The sequence below is a fragment of the Grus americana genome, chromosome 1 (assembly GCF_028858705.1).
Source record: "Grus americana isolate bGruAme1 chromosome 1, bGruAme1.mat, whole genome shotgun sequence".
In the NCBI taxonomy this organism is placed as follows: domain Eukaryota; kingdom Metazoa; phylum Chordata; class Aves; order Gruiformes; family Gruidae; genus Grus; species Grus americana.
In genome coordinates, this window is record NC_072852.1 from 195,045,764 (window position 1) to 195,062,103 (window position 16,340).

Genomic DNA, 16,340 nt, shown 5'->3' on the forward strand with positions numbered 1-16,340 from the left:
AAATAATTTCACTTGAAGAGCAGTATTTATGATGAGTGCTAGTCCTACCTGTCACTTATAACACCAGCATCAGCTAGTAGTTCAAAAATTCGCAGTAACTGTAGTCTTAGTAGGTCTCGGCGTTCTCGACGTTTCTTGTTCTTGGAATTTAAAAAGAAAAACCAACCATTTTTATATGCATAAGTGCATACGTTAAAAACTAGTAACTTCGGAAATGTCAGCGCACAGTAGTGAGATTTAAGAATTGCAGTTCAAGTATTTTCTTCATGACGGAACTTTACTGCTTTTGGATATTTCATCATAGCACTGTGCTTTTAGATCAACACAGAACTAAATATGATCAAATTTTTGTCTTTGTTAACTATTCATGAACAAACTGTTAACCTCTTCCTTAGTCCTCATTGAAAATGTGGAAATGAAATAATGAAATACTGGATAAAAAATAATTAATATTCAAGGCTCCTGTGCCAAAAACCATGCTATCTTCAGGTAGCAGGGATATTCATCTTAGCTTAACACCATCTACTTTGGGTGCTGGAAGCATTGTAAAGTGCAGAACAGATATCCAGGCCCCAGGAAAATATTTTAGTGTTTGGCCATTCTTGAATTTGGCAATGCTGCAGCTACATGATCACCCATATTCAGCTTAGCTCCTGGCAGACACCACTCTAGCACACTCCTTGTTGTGTTGACTTGCAGTGGTTGCGCACACAGTTAACATACTCCTGCCATAGAATAGGAATGCACTGTTGATAACTGGTTCATTGTATCTCATTATCTCCTAGAAAGCTGTCCTTTCTGTCTTCCATCTTGCCTTGAAAGATGTGAATGCAACAAGGCCTGTTCTTTCCTGAAGGGCTAAATTGACTTGTTTCTTTGTATCCTGCAACTCCACTAACCAAAAAATGTGAGACGGTCAAAAAAGCTGCTATAGCACTCAAATTTGCTGCCAGAACAAGAAGACATCAGAGAAAGCTCAAATTTTCCTCTTCCGAGCATAAGAATGGCAATACTGAGTCAGATCAAAGGTTTATCTCACCTAGTACTCTGGCTCTGCCAACGGCCAGCAACAGATGCTTGGGAAAAAGGAAGCGATACTTTCCCTGGTATTCTGATCCAGGACTGGCAGTCTGCAGCATCCTAGCCAAAGGTTTTATTCAATTCATTATGCCATTTGATTTGTCCTGGTTAGACCTCTGTTATTCTCCCTTTACACCTTAAAGGTTCCAAGAAGAACATGTACAGAAAAAAGCAGTTTTATTGTAACACAGTATTGAACAGGCTCAGCTGCCTCCTGCAACAGTGTCAGAGGCGACGTGGCAAGCTCTGTGCCAGTCCCAGCATGGTGGATCTTGTGTAACATCCATTTTGGTTTACCCCTGCAGTTCCTGGCTGTGCTGGTAGTTCTCTTTCTAGTCATAGCATATGTCAGTTAAGGATGTTACTTCTGAACGTGTTGGATACCTGCCTGCTGACGTGGAGGCCTGCCATGTTCTCTGCAGCAACATGACCCATACAGTCACTCCTGGGTTTACTGGTGGTGCTGCCTGCAGGAAGGTGGCCCAATTCTTCATATCAGGAGCAATGCAGGAATTAACATTGCAGTCTCCTGTTCTCATATTCCTCTACTGAAATTTCTATGTGCTAAATTTGCTCTTACAGCACACTGTAAATCTCTGCATTCTCGTGATTCCTTTCCTGAGGGTAGACTGGATATGTACATCTCCAGAAAAGGCCTTTCAAGTCTAAGTAGTCTTCAATGGTGCACAGGCAGAAATGCAAAGGCAAGCGGCTGCACTAACATGTACTAATCCATTTCTGCCCAGTATCAAAACAAGTGACCTTCAAATCAAAGACTTCATAGGGATGGAAGGCACACAAGTAAACTGAGGTGTGAAGCAACACAGAGTGGAAATGGTATTGGACATTTGCCAGACACAAAATTATTAAGAATTGTCCACATAAAACTTAACATGAATGAAGCATCTGCGAAGTGAATTAATTTTGGTTTATTTCCATATTGTGCATAGCTGAGAGCCTCTGTCCACCTTTTAATGATTTAACTTCTTCCTGACCACCATTCTTTGCACAGTTTCTGCACTGAAGACTATGACTTGGCAAACGGGGACAGCACACCAGGTCACCATGAGGTTACCTTATTGAAACTGCTGTGGAGGATACAGCAGTGAACACACAGGCCTGGGCAGAGGACAGTATGAACGCAGCAACATTGCTTTCTGCATGAGCCGTGCAGACTTCTCAGCAGAGCTGCATGGACACAATGACTGTGTCTACACTGGTACACAGAGACAGGGACTGTTTGTGGCTCCAAAGTCAAGTGGGATATGCTGCCTCGTATTCACACTGCTCCAGAAGACCCCAAGAAGGCTGGCTATGTCCTTGTGTGATACAATTCTCTGGCCCAAGGCATTATCATTGTGTATTTTCTTATGACAAACTGCCTGCTCTAACCTGAGGGGTGTTTTGCAGCCACAGCAGTGGTTTTGTAACCTGGCCCTTAGGCTGCTGCACACAGGGAGGTAGGGGACAAGGGGAAGCATAGCAGAGGAAAAGCAGCTGGGGTAATTTGGGGGAGGACAAGTTCAGTGGCTTGGTGCCTTCTGGGGCTTGCTCCTGGGTGTGAGCTACCTTCAGAGCCGTCTCAGATTTCTGTCTTGGAGCCAGCTGGAACCATCCAAAACAGAGCCACGGAGTGAAAACTGAGCCAAACGGGAACTGGGGTCCAGTACTCAAGCTCTCCCCATGGCTTTCCCGATTAGCTGCATAGACACATCCTATGACCAAACTGCTTAGTCAGGCTACAGAGTCTATCACCAGAGGTTTTTAAGAATAGTTTAGACAACATCTGTCAGGAATGACCCAAGACTAGTTCATCCTCCCTTGGGCAGATTGGATGATCTGTTGGGATCCCTTCTAGCACATTTTCTATTATAACAAAGGACAGTACTATAATGAAGGTGAAAACAATGATGAATTTGCCAGTTAACCTGCTGTAGTTAGAATAAACAGAGTCAATTGAAATTGAAACAGATGACCCTGCCTACCCTGCAAATGAAAAGCACTTCTGAACACTGCCACAAAATGTGCTTGCCCAGCTGTGTTACAAGGTATTTTTTCCAGATATTGAAAGTGGATGTCCAATATACCTGAGTTCCCTACGAGGAGGTTCCATATTTGACTGGAAATTTTTCCTCAGAATAGATTTCCATATTGCACATTTTTTATCAGTGATAGAATTTAGATTAAACTAAGTTTTAATTGAATTATTTTACTTATGTTCTTGTACACAATTAATAAATTTTTTGTTGCACACAAAGCTTAAATTGTTATTTAGTACAAAATAATTTGTTTTTCAAGGAGACAAAATTACTACTTTTAAATTCATTTTGCAGTTTAAACAAACTAGTACATTTAATTTCCTCAACTAACCTCTGGTCTTCTTTCTAGGGCTTCTTTCATTAGCGGGTGAAGTTCTTCCACTAATTCCCTAAATTAAAAAAAAATATTTGTAAACAAAATCTAGTCTCCTCTGAAAAGCATCAATATTTTAATAAATATATAAACACTAATGTCTAAAGTGCAAATAAAAGTTTGAGTATATTTAAATTACAACAAAAGCAATGCATTTGAATTAGAGACAAGTAATTGAGAATATGATAAGTGGGGAAGTACCTGAAAACAAGGGAATTTGTTCTTCCAAATCCTAATACAAGTGATTCTGTTATTTCTATGCTTTCAAGTCTCATCAAAGGCACTAGCTGCTTTAGTAAGACTCCAACAGATGGAGTTCCAATAGCCTAAAATATATTAAGATATCATTGACATTTAATTGTCAGGATTATCAATATTAAGTAAATACAATTTTTTTACAAAAAAGCATTGTCCAAGAATCAATACATATTTTAAAAACATGCTGAAATTATTTTACTATTATGGATTTTAATACACCAGCCTAACTGGTTGTCTGCTACACCACAATCATCTTGATAAGGCCTAGCAAATAAATACATCTGGGAAATCTCTTTGCTTTCATTCAGATTATTGTAATTCACTTAATTTGTTGTTTCATTAAAATATTCCAGTAATTGCATTTGTGAAGCTACTGCTCCTCTCAGGTTTTTACTACCTGAAACTGTATTTCATATAGTATTCCTTCATGTCTGACAGGCATACAATGTTTATTCAGAAATCTGCCTTATTGCTTAATAATGTTATAAATTTACAAACTGAAGTGCTCTACAAAGAAAGAAAGCGGATGACAAACTAAAGTTAGCTTCAACACATACATCCAGAACTTCTGTATTTTGAATAGTCATCACCCAGAATGTGAAAAAAAGAGTATTTTGAAAATGCCATGGCTTTTGCCAAATATTTATTGACACATCATGTTGATACAGATTAGACAGATGTTTTAGTTGTTAATTATGTGCCTTAATCAGTTTGCATATATCAAAATATTCACCTAACTGAAATACTTTCATCAGGATATGATTTTGCATGCAGATGCAGTTTAAAACTCTCCTAAATGAATAATTTGTTTGAAACAGGTCGCATCACCTTATTATCATAGTTGACTGTTCCATCAGGAGTGGTAGCCATGATCTCTGGTGTTGAAGCACGCAAGTGTCCTGGGCTCATAATACTGGGCTTTGCTACTCCAAAACAGAGAATAAGATAGTTTCTCCACAAAGTAACATAGTTGTCTCCACTGCTTGCTGTACTTGTTTTCTTTGCATTAACAGGAATACTAGAGTTTAAAAAGAAATTAAAATTATTAAAATCTTTTCCAAGTCCTAATTACACACTATCTTAAAATATTTTAAGAGGGAATAAAACATGCTGTGTTGCCACTAACTGCTATTCAACATGACATGACACATGGGAAAAATCAATGAAGGTAGAAAGCTAGAGTTTTCCACCTTACAAGTTGCAATTATGAAACTCAAAACTGAATGTTGGGGTAGCACCTTGCAGGACTTACAGACTGATACTGAAACATGAGACTAAAAAATGTTGTATTAAAATCACACAACCCATAAAAATGAAAGTTAAATGCAGATTGCCACTTACTTTGGATCCACAAGAGGCATTATCAGCTGTAGCCTCGTGAAAGCGTACGGCCAAGCATAGCTGAGAGCTGTAGGACAATGTTTTGGTAAATTCTCCTGTCTAAGAAAACTGAAGAGGCAGAGTACCCATGGGTCTTTAACGGACTGTGCAAATATCCAGACGTGAGAAGGACTTTTCACATCATAATGGCTGTTTACTAGAACAGCATTCCACTCCACCAGCCACTGCAAATCCACACTGTGTGTTAATGGGATTGCTGTCTACGGAGAGAAAAGATAAAAAATCACAGTGACAGTCATTTATTCCCTGCCATGTTCCCCCTCAGTACTTGTATTTATTTTCATGCTCCGTGGCCCACTCCTGTTGGATTTTTTTAGACCAGCACTTTTATGCTGCCCGTCACATTGCCCTTTCACTCAGGAGGAGCTTTTTACAAATGCTAATAAGAGCTACCTCATTGTTTCCCCTCCGGTTCTTCCTTAAAGCTCCTATTTACTGTGATAGGCACAATCGCTTGCCCTTAAACTCTATGATAACTATTGATTATGCTGATCAATATAATCTCATTGTTACTTTCTATTCTCCTTGCTGCCTTCACCCATCCACTGTCTCTTGCATGAGACTACAATCTGTAATAGTTACAGACTGTCCTTATGTTCATTGTCTGAACAGCCGGACAGAACCTTAGCCCATGATTAAGACTCCTACATGCTACGACAACATGATAAATACCAATGCTATTAATAAATGTTCTTCAGAATTCATCAGGGCATTTGAATATGCATGTAGGGAATTAAGAGGCTGAAGCAGGTGCTTAAGCAGTTTTAATCCACTTTAAATCCTGCTACTTTCAGTGGCAAGTAGGGTTCTCTTATCAACAAACCATTTCTCTACTGTAATTTAAATTTTGTCTTAATAAAACAACATTGTGGAATGAAAACTTAAAACACATGTATTTTGGCATTCTTATTATTCCCTTATCAGACCTCAAATAGGATGTAACAGTAACAGATGCTTCTGCTGTTAGAAAAGTAATCACTAAATTACCACCCTCTGCTGTACCTGTCAGAAACCAGGTACACAGGCAACACATGTGCTTTGCTATATTATTAATGCACAGAATTAAAGCGCAAAATCCAAACCTTCACCTATAGAAACTGCAACATCCAAACCCGGGTGCTGTTATTTCAGCTGAATTTCCTAATTCCTGTGTTACAGGGTCAGAATGTCTCTTGCTTGCTCAGTTTCTGATCCCTCAATTTTCCTGTTTTCAGCTGCACAATGGCCTGACTACACCATCAGTTCAATGTCCCCTTCCTACCCCAGGAAAGGGCACTCATGTGGCAAGGAACAATTGTTTCTTTAAACTTAATCAGGCTGAAAAGTGCCCAGAACTGATAGTTTCTGTCCTCTGGACAAGGGCACTAATCTCTAAGACAGTATGTGAAACAATTTGCCTTATGTATCAGTTCTTCTGCCAATACTTTTTAATTCAAAATGCTTAATACATCTCTGCTTCCTGTGGTGGCATGTTGGACACATCAGGCCCATGAGAGAGTGAAAGTGGGGATTCACTCCAGCTGTGAATTACTCTAGAGCTTAGGCTTAGGTTTGCAGGCAGGATCACTTCTGAGCACACAAGGGAGCTAAAGCTTATTCCATTCTGGAATAGATGATAGCAGTGAATGACTTCTAAGCACCCCAAGCATTATATGGTGCTGGAAATAAGATCTTCTCAATGGTTCTTTTTGGATGCAGGTCACAGGTCCAGAATCTAGGTAGCTTTGTTTATAATGGTTGGTTTTTTTTTCCTATAGCTAGTATCTTCTATATCCATAGTGTGATTTTTTTCATGGAACAGATTGAGGCATTGTGGAGCCTTGGAGCTCTTGGGTAGATGGCTGGAGCCTTAAAGCTGTATGATTGATTTCTAGCAGCTTTATTTTTTAGTATTTAATGTCTGATATTTCTTATGTCCATGTGCTATGTAAACACTAGCAGTAACAGTAAAGCAGTACTTACTGAATCCGAAACAGCCACGTGAATAAAACTTTCAAGAATAGAAGAACTCAATTGATCCATGACGTCAATCATAGGCCTGTCATCATCCTGCATAACACAGAGAACACAAGTTACCTGCTCTCCTGACCAAATTACTTCCCTTCTTATTTTTCTGGTACATGAAACAGAACCACCTAAAAATTATGAGATGAATCTAAAATGGCTAAATATATTAATTGGTAATGATGGGTGCATTTTGTCTTTTTCATATTAATCTCAGAACCAAGTCCAGGCTGTGGTTTGAAATGAAGTTAATTTGCGGCTATAGCTCACTGCTTACAGAACAAAAGCACATATCAGAAAATCCCAAATGACTTTGGATAGCTGGTATCAAAAGACTGAAAAATTAGCTTACTGTTTATTAAAGCATTCCTCTGCCATGAACACACATATTTGTGTTCTTAGGCCTTTAAATGGCTCACTGAGCTGTGACCGCCAACACACAACATGACTCTCCATATTTCTATATCCATAAAAAAGACTTAGAAGTCTTTACTATACAAGGAAAATGTATGTGAATAATCTTAAATGTGTCCTATGCTGTGGTTTTTTACAAAATGGTATGCTACAGGAATGAGTTTCATTTCCAATACAAATTTATAATCCTGACAATACAAAAACGATCCAAAAGTTTTTACAGTGTCTTTTACATTCACGTCATGCCAAGAGAAAATATTAAGTTGCTGTACATGTTTTCCTTCAAATTCTTGTACAGGGCACATGTTATTAATGTTATATTGTTGAGTACACAGAAAGGTTTGTAGAGTTAAGGCAAATAGAAATGGTAAGCTCAAACCAAATGCTTTTTTATGAACTAAGTGCATACCTGCTACACTGCAGCAATTATGATAAAAGCAACTGTAATAGCAGTTTTGAGCTTTATCTTTGGTAAATTTTAATTCAAAGTTCCAGAAAAGGAAGATCATACCTCTGCTTGGCCAAGGGCCAGGAATAAAGCACGGATCTCTCGGAGGATTAAAACAGCTAGTTTACGTGTAGCAACCTGGAAACTACACAGCAGAACCAGTGCAAATCCTTCGACTGCATGTAGTACATTAGAATAGGGGCTTCTTTCAGACTGTATTCTGTGGCTGGATCCATTTGGTATCAACTGTGGAACAGAGCAAAGGGGAAAAATGGAGTGATGGTGGTTGAAAACCAGGTCTCCAAGAAATATTCTATTTAACAAGGACATACAAAGAAACAAAATGCAGAGGCCATGCAAATGCTGAAGTAGGAGACTGACAGCATTCCCTCAACCAATCAAGTTTTGTTGCTTTAAGTTACCTTGTTCCACAAAACCAATGTATGAGCAGAGTTCTTTGGCCAAACCCCTCCCTTTAGTTTGCAATTCAACTACCTGCTTTGTCCCATTCTCCACTAAAAAAAAGAATGGGTAAGTCACAATGTGAAGACTTCACACTTTTTCTACTCCAGATAGCAGGTCCTCAGGTCCTTCTTTGATACTGTAGCAGACAACACCTTATCCTGGTAGGTGACATCTAGAACCTCAGCCCATCAGTAAAGTGTAATAATATTTACTGAAAAATGTTAGGCTTTTCCTTTTCTACATTTTTTGTAATACTATTGTTACCTATTAATTAATGGTTCTCTGCGATACAAAGCAAACATTGTCCTTGCCCAAAGGCAAAAATTTCCAGTGTGATTGGGTTAGGAAATAAAAAGCCTGAAAATCATGTCTCATAGTGAAATTATCTGTGGGACAGTGCAGATGGGAGGAGCATGAGCAAAGCTGTTCAATTCCCAGGAATGTTTGTAACACATGGATACAGCAGGCTGTAGAAACAATCGGGTTCTTTGATGGTTCTGAATCAACCAAATGAAATGGCTATGGGAAAGGAAGATCCACGTCACTTTTCAGCATTCCCACTAGCATTATCAATCAGTTTCAGTCCTGGGAAAATGCCCTTCTGCCACATCCACATCCACATATTTCACTTTATGTGCTTTTGTTGATGTGCGTATTTCAGTTTGACATGCATTCTCTTATGTTGCTCAACCACAATAACATCTGCTGCGTTACACAAGGATGTAGCTGTCCTCAAAAGACAGCTGAACTAATTACCTTAAAAAAATCTTACGTAGTGAATTCTTCTCAGGTGAGTAAATACAAAATACACAAACCACAGCAATACCAAGGAGCATAATTTCTGCCTTCAATTAGTATAAATGTTAGGACACAGATCTCTTGATTTCATACCTCTGCAGATCTGGTTTTCGCCTGTTCAGAAGCTTTTCCTGGAGTGTGTATTACAAGCTTCCATTGCGTAAGCAACTGTAGCAGCAACTTCAGTGAAGTATCAAGAAGGGTATGATGCATATCATTCACTTCACGTAGCAGAAAATTAGTAAAACCAAAGAGTACATCCTCCCGCCAGTCAACAAAGTCAACAAGTAGACCCTGAAGAGAATTCTGTGCAATGTGTCGAAGTTCATCATCCATATGGATAGATAGCCTGTAAGTAAAAGTAAAGGTCAGGTAATGACAATCTAAGGAGTGTTTATTGTGGTAAGGAGCATATGTTTCTCAGTAACTTAACACTGACAGAAAATTCCCAATGACAATGTAAATTTTAATGATGCTATCAGGGTTTCATTATTACTGACCACAATTAACATCCTTAACCTGTTTTTATACTGTAATGCTTGCTACAACAGCACCTGAACATATTCATGGATCTAAAAGAAATCTTTGTTCCACTCCTAAAAGGTAGTATCTTTAAAGTACATAATTTGGCAACTTTGCTGTCTCCCCAAACCAAGTATACTTTTGATTTACTCACTTGTAAAACAACTTCTATTTAGTTATGATAACAAAAGGCTTACAGGTTAATACATAATTTCACAATTTATGTATTTATTTGTTTACTTTCAATATAAAGATAAAAGAATCACAACTCAGCTGCCTAACAGTTAAAATGAATCTTTAGCCAAGAAGCAAATCAAAATTATTGAAAGCAAACCTTCAAAAGAAATAAAAAGAAGCATTTTATTTAAAAAAACTGCTTCATGTTTTAAACAACTTAGGATAGGGAAATGGGAAAAACAGCCTCAGGACTTTCCATACATTTAAAAACACACTGGACACCCCCAAAGTCCTTCTGAAAGATGGTGCAATTGTAGATGCTATTTTCAAATTTTATTTCCTTCTGCATTTGCATCGTGTTGAATTTCTTTTCAACATAAATATTCTTTATACTCTCTTTTGACACAAAAATTATCAAACCACTTCTGTGTTGGTAGCTTAGCAGAATAAAGTAAATTCAGAGCAGTGTGTTCTGCAATTTTTGGTTCATTGCCTTTATGATGTATTTTGTTTTAATTACCTATGAGACTGCCATTTTCTGTAGTGTGTTAGAACTCATTTTCAAAGTATGTTATCTACATTTAATCTACATTGCTGAAAATGAGGACATATTATAAAGAAATGGACAGAAAGCTAGGAGAAAAAAACCCCAAACAGCCAAATGGAGTGGAACCAAATTCCACTCAGTTGGAAGTGTATGATGAGATGCGGATCATAACAAATTTGATTCATTATAGCTGCCTAATTGGGAGGCAGGGGACATTTCATTTAAGCCAAAGGAAAGCAACTGCCATGAAACTTCACCCCTAGTGAATATGACTCCAAAAATAACTGTTACGCTTTAATAACTACATGACTTTCTATATAAATTTAGAAACACAGTATTTTCTTGTGCTAAGAAAGGACCATTTTTGTCTCCTCTTTGGAATGTCAAAACCAGAAAAACAAGCGAAACCCCTGAGACTATGATTAAGTCATCCATGAAATGACTTCCACAATGACACAAAGTAATAACGGAAAAGAGGACACAAAAGGCATACGTCTCTAAGCCCAAGTCATGGCGCAACGGCATTATCAAATGAGATTGAATTCGAATTGAGTATAAGAATGCTTCTATGTATTACCACTATATGACAGGCAGCTTGAGGAAGCAAGTAAATGTTACTTTGTTTGTTTGCACTTGAGTCAGATAAATTTAAGACCTACTTGGGAATTTTTAATGAATGGTTTCAGTGGGCAGTGAAAGGGCAAAAGGTACTTGACATCTGCTTTATGGTTTATAATTTGAATACAGCTGTGCTGGAAGAAAGTCTAGCTGCTGAGTTACAGACTCCTTCTGGAAAAAGCCAAAAAACACATCTGTTGTGAGGATGAAAAATTCAAATCAAACTGTGAATAAAAGAACCCATTAACCCAAAGATGTTATTTTATTTCTAGTGAAAAGAAGATATTTAATAGCTTTCCACCTCAACAACACAGCCCCACACATATCCCTGGCAGAACAGCTCCACAGGTTCCTTTCAAAAACAGAGAGGAGCTGAAATCTCAACTCTTCAAAGATTTTTATCCTTGTATTGATTTTAGTCAGTGACCCAGAAAAGACACAATATTGTGATGCAGTGTTCTCTAGAACACAAAGCCTTACCTCCTGGGACTACTTTCTCATAATTGAAAGAAGTAGTCAATCTGGACCCAGATGTCCACTGCTTCTCACAGTCAGACTCAGATAATCCAGCAGACCTACTGCTTGCATTGTCACACCATGGAAACTACCCAAGAAATGGTTACAAACTGGTCATGGCTAAAGAATCATAACTGACCTTTTCTGTATGAGGTTTGATGATAGAATAGAGACCAGTGGTTACATCGACAGTTGTGAGACTTAAGGAGGGAAGCACCAATTTATGAAGAAATCCACATTAGTCTCCAAACTCTCTTAATGGTAGTGATAGGTCTGACCTGGACAATCCTCTGTGATTGAAGAGCTGTGACCAGAATGGATATGTGCTTTCTACCAGTTCAGTTACGATCATTACTAAGGATAGAAAGCTAGTTAAAATATTGGATTAAAGGAAAACATGTTCATTTCCCTTAAGCAGAATTGATGTTACTGATTAATATGGTTTCTGTATAATTTGATAATGTAATGATTTAAAACAACCCACAAGTGATTTATAGCAGAGGATGTAAACACAAGGAAATGAAGCTGGCCGTGCACCACAGCACACCTACCGTTGGCTGCAGTTTTGGCTTGTTTGGCTGTCTGCACTCTTTACTGCTAGCAGAATTAATTGTTTCACTCTTTTAGCACATCACTGGGAGCTGGGTGTTCACAGAGCAGAAAAAACTGCTTTTGCATGCAACCAACCATCTGATTCCCGCATCTGCCATTCCTCGCAGACATTTCAAAAACAGTAATGGAGTGGCAAAGATTGCTTTGTCACAGATACCTGAGACCAATATTCTGCAAGGGCCTCTTGGCTCAATTTGCCACCATAATCCACTTACATAAATAACACATGCTGGAATCTTTGACTTGGATGCTAGAACTGAAACGTAACAGACATTTCTGTACTGACCAGTACGTGCTATCATAATTATTTGCACGAAGTCACTGATTTGACATCCTGAAACCTAATCTGTTTTAGCAGTGGTGTTGTAGACTACTTTCTTCAGTGAAGTGAAGTCTACCTAGAAAAGTTTAATGGACCCTAAGCAGGGAGGATAGGAAATTTAAACTTATCCTTTTCTTTATTTTCTGTCTTATAGCAAAAAATTAATTTATTTTAATTAAAATAATTATTATCAACTTAAAAAGTATTTGAAAAGATATCACGTCTGGCACATTCTGTTTTATCAGACAGACATATGGGAATCATAAATCAAAACTAAACAGGTATCTCCATGTTTTTCCACTACACAGAAAAGACGTTCTCTCCTGTTAATTAGAATGCTGTGATGGTTAAAACAATGCAATAAATGGTGAATATCATGAAGAATAGTGAATATTATGTAACCTATATACTGATGGAAAAGAGTTCTGGATGATGTAACTACTCTCTTATAAAATTAGGAGTCTATAATATAAACACAATGCCTGTAAAAAGATGCTAGGACTTCTCTGTCTTATCCATTAATATCAGATTGCTTTTTATAAGCATATGTTTTTGCCTAAGAAACACTTACACATTCTGTGGCACTTCAGCAGTCACTTAATGCTTGAACAGCTTACCTTGCCAGCAAGTCGATCAACTCAAGTTTTGACATTCCATCAGGAAGCAGTCGAGGAATAGCAGCAACACATGTTCTGAATAAATCGATTTTTGGTTTTCTTTCACCGCTGAAAAATTAAACCAGAATTTAGACTAAGCTTAACAAGTAACTGTGTTAAATGATCCACCTACAGTTTTTCAGAAAAGGGCTGGACACAGTGCCAGAGGCCTACTAAGGACATCAGGACAGAAATCTAGACCTTATAAATGAAATAAGAAGGAAACATGAATAAAGGTTTCCATTGAATAAATGGGTTTGCTTTTGACATTTTTCAGGCATCATATGCATACAGTGCTTGAAAAAACAATTATTACTGACTCGTTTCTCTCTGAGAGCAACTAGCAGATATATCAAGATGCAGTTGTAATGTAGGAGAGTTCCTCCATCAAGATCAGCATTTGTGTGATGCAAGCTTTGGATGAGGCAATGAGGAAAAAGCTGGCGTGTTCCCCATCACAGTACGGCTACATAACACCAGCTGTATAAAGCAAATAGCAGACATGTAAGAAGCCCAAATAACAAGACTGAAGATCCAGATAGTTGCCCTCAATAGGGCATGGATCTGTGGAAATCGCACACCATACATTATTACACTGAAGAAGCAGCATAATTTAGAGGTAGGTATGGCCTACCAGTTTCGGTTGATCCTTGCCTGAGATAGCAGCACTTTAGCAGCCATTATCAGCTAAAACATGTTTTAGTAGCCCCAAGGCTGCTCTAATCTGTGGAATGGCTCAACTGCTCCCTAACAGCCTGGGAAAGTGGTTGAGTCTAAAGTTCAGCGTGAACCAAAAACTAGGTTGGGAGTGCTTAAGTCTTCTATAAGTAGCTCAAGCTTTAGCTGTTGATTATTTTCACTACAGATGCAGTTGTTTTCTGACTTGTTTCAAATATTTTTTGTAAGAATGCAGATTAAAGAAGTCCTTCAGGCAGACCCCAAAATGTGGGATTTTATTTACCCATTTTAACTCAGTGATCTATTATTTGATGACTGACTAGAGAGAAAATAATCAAAGCATAACAGCATTTCAAACTGTACAGTCTTTCCCACAATATTACTAATTATTAGCCTGTAATATGCTTTGGAGGAATCAAAGAGCAAGGTGCTATTTAGGGACCCAACTATAAATATGCAGAGAAAGACTGTTCCTGCTTTAATATGCTTCTGATTGAACTAGAAAAGAATGGGAGGAAAAAAGAGACACCAAGAAGTGTTGTACGCTACTTAACACCACACTGAAATTCAGTGACAAAACAGAAAATGAACCTAGCATCCCAGTCCAATGCCTTGCTTACTACATTACTCTGCCTCTCCACCCAACAGAGGACATTGCATTTGGATACCTTACCTCTGTGTTCAGTCACAGAGAAAGCTTGAATGTAATACCATCTGACAAGTCTAAAATAAGATTTATAGAGTAACACTGAGCATTCACTGAAATAATGGGTTAAGAAAAGGCATAAACTGACACTAGGCTTACTTAATTCAAAGACAGCTTTTAGTGAGGAACATTAATTCTCTTAACACCCTAAATACTTACCAGCTTTGATATGTATTACATTAATAAAATAATATGATATGATTTTAATCTACTGACTTTAATTGTACAGTGAGTGGAAACTATTTTCACAGTGAATTACCTCTATCTTATTGTACCTATATCCTGTATCCTAACAGACAGAACTTGAAAGAAGGTGTCAGTAATTGACTTGAAGAAGAGTAAAATACAACATCTCATCTGACAACTTGGTTATAAACTTTGAACAACTATTGCTAATGAAAATACTAGTTGCATTAGTAGCTACTGCAAAATATTATGTTTTTATAGTTGTAATCAGTAAAGTGCTATCAGTAATTGTATCTGCAGGCAAACCAATGAATCTTCCCTGCTGACTTGAAGTAGAAAGTAAACTTTGCAGAGTTTCCTTATTATCAGTCCTTGGAAAAGGTACAGTTTGTGCATTTAAAATGGAGGCAAGTAAAATGATAGTCTGAGAGGAAACTGTTATGAAGGCAAATGAGCAATTATTTATAAATATAAAATCTGTAGGTGTTCTGTGGTTTATCAGCTGCTCAGACGACTAGCAGAAGAGCCAAATCTGAGGCTCAAGTTTCCAATTTATCTGAGCTACCAGGCACAGCATGAGAAGTGTCTGGCAAGGGGGGCTCAAAGGGCTCCGCAGTCATCTCTGGCTGACTCAGGATCCAACAGGATGAGCTCTGGATGAACACACTGACAGCTGTCCTCACCTGGAAGCTTATGTTTCCATACCAGTGGTATCAGATTTTAGTTAGGTATTGTCAGGAAAAATCTTTGAAGTACTTGCAAGAACAGGTTTGTACATTAGAAAAATGGATGCCCTATTCTAGGCATGACTAGATGTTGGAAAGTAATTATAAACAGTACCCAAATTCATATCCCAGTGGAGGATGCAAAGGACCCTCCTTAGTCAGGATTTCAGTAAGACTCTTCAGAGTGGCATTTACTACTTCAAGAATAAATGGAGTATCTATGTATTAAAGCCAATAAGAATTCAAAATAAATACGTAACTCTAGTGAAGCATGAAGTTCTGTGAATGAAATGATAAGCAATTACTTAAAAACAATATATTGGCTTTTCCAGTTATCACCCACAACACAGTTTTTAAAAGGGCCATTTTAAATGTTGATAGTAGCAGCTAATGATGTTTTTCATGAGTTCACATGATTTTAGATTGACTGATAATTAAGCATCTCAGACATTATTTTTCCTTGGAAGAACAAGTAAAAATGTGTTCTAATGTGTTTTTCCTTTCAAGTGTGTATATTAAGTTACAGGTCATCTGGATGTGAAGTACAACACAAAAATATAGTAACCTTCATGTCTAGATCTTCCAACCTTAAAATCTTCATGCTGCTGACAAAAGTTACTATCAAATCATAAGACTTTCTGAAATTTAAAGCTCTTTTAAGTCTATTTGTTCACTGCCGCTAAAAATAAACAGCACTTTGGTGATACAGAGAAACCACAGAAATGACATTTAGAGCTAAGGTTAAGTACATTTCTTATCTAAGTGCTCAAGGTTTTACTATGCGATTACCTTTTA

General features: G+C 37.7%; 1 protein-coding gene across 10 annotated transcripts in view; it reads right to left on the reverse strand.

The window, feature by feature from the left end:
- The window catches only part of FRY (FRY microtubule binding protein), a 254,495-nt gene that overhangs the window by 81,870 nt on the left and 156,285 nt on the right, over nt 1–16,340 (reverse strand). For all 10 annotated transcript variants that reach the window (XM_054807035.1, XM_054807025.1, XM_054806999.1 and 7 more), the window contains 9 exons: nt 13,212–13,319; nt 9,374–9,629; nt 8,081–8,263; nt 7,114–7,200; nt 5,092–5,351; nt 4,579–4,768; nt 3,694–3,818; nt 3,451–3,508; nt 49–140 (listed from right to left, as the gene is read on the reverse strand). In XM_054807035.1, the coding sequence (XP_054663010.1) occupies nt 49–140; nt 3,451–3,508; nt 3,694–3,818; nt 4,579–4,768; nt 5,092–5,351; nt 7,114–7,200; nt 8,081–8,263; nt 9,374–9,629; nt 13,212–13,319 (1,359 nt within the window). The remainder of the gene's footprint in view (nt 1–48; nt 141–3,450; nt 3,509–3,693; nt 3,819–4,578; nt 4,769–5,091; nt 5,352–7,113; nt 7,201–8,080; nt 8,264–9,373; nt 9,630–13,211; nt 13,320–16,340) is intronic.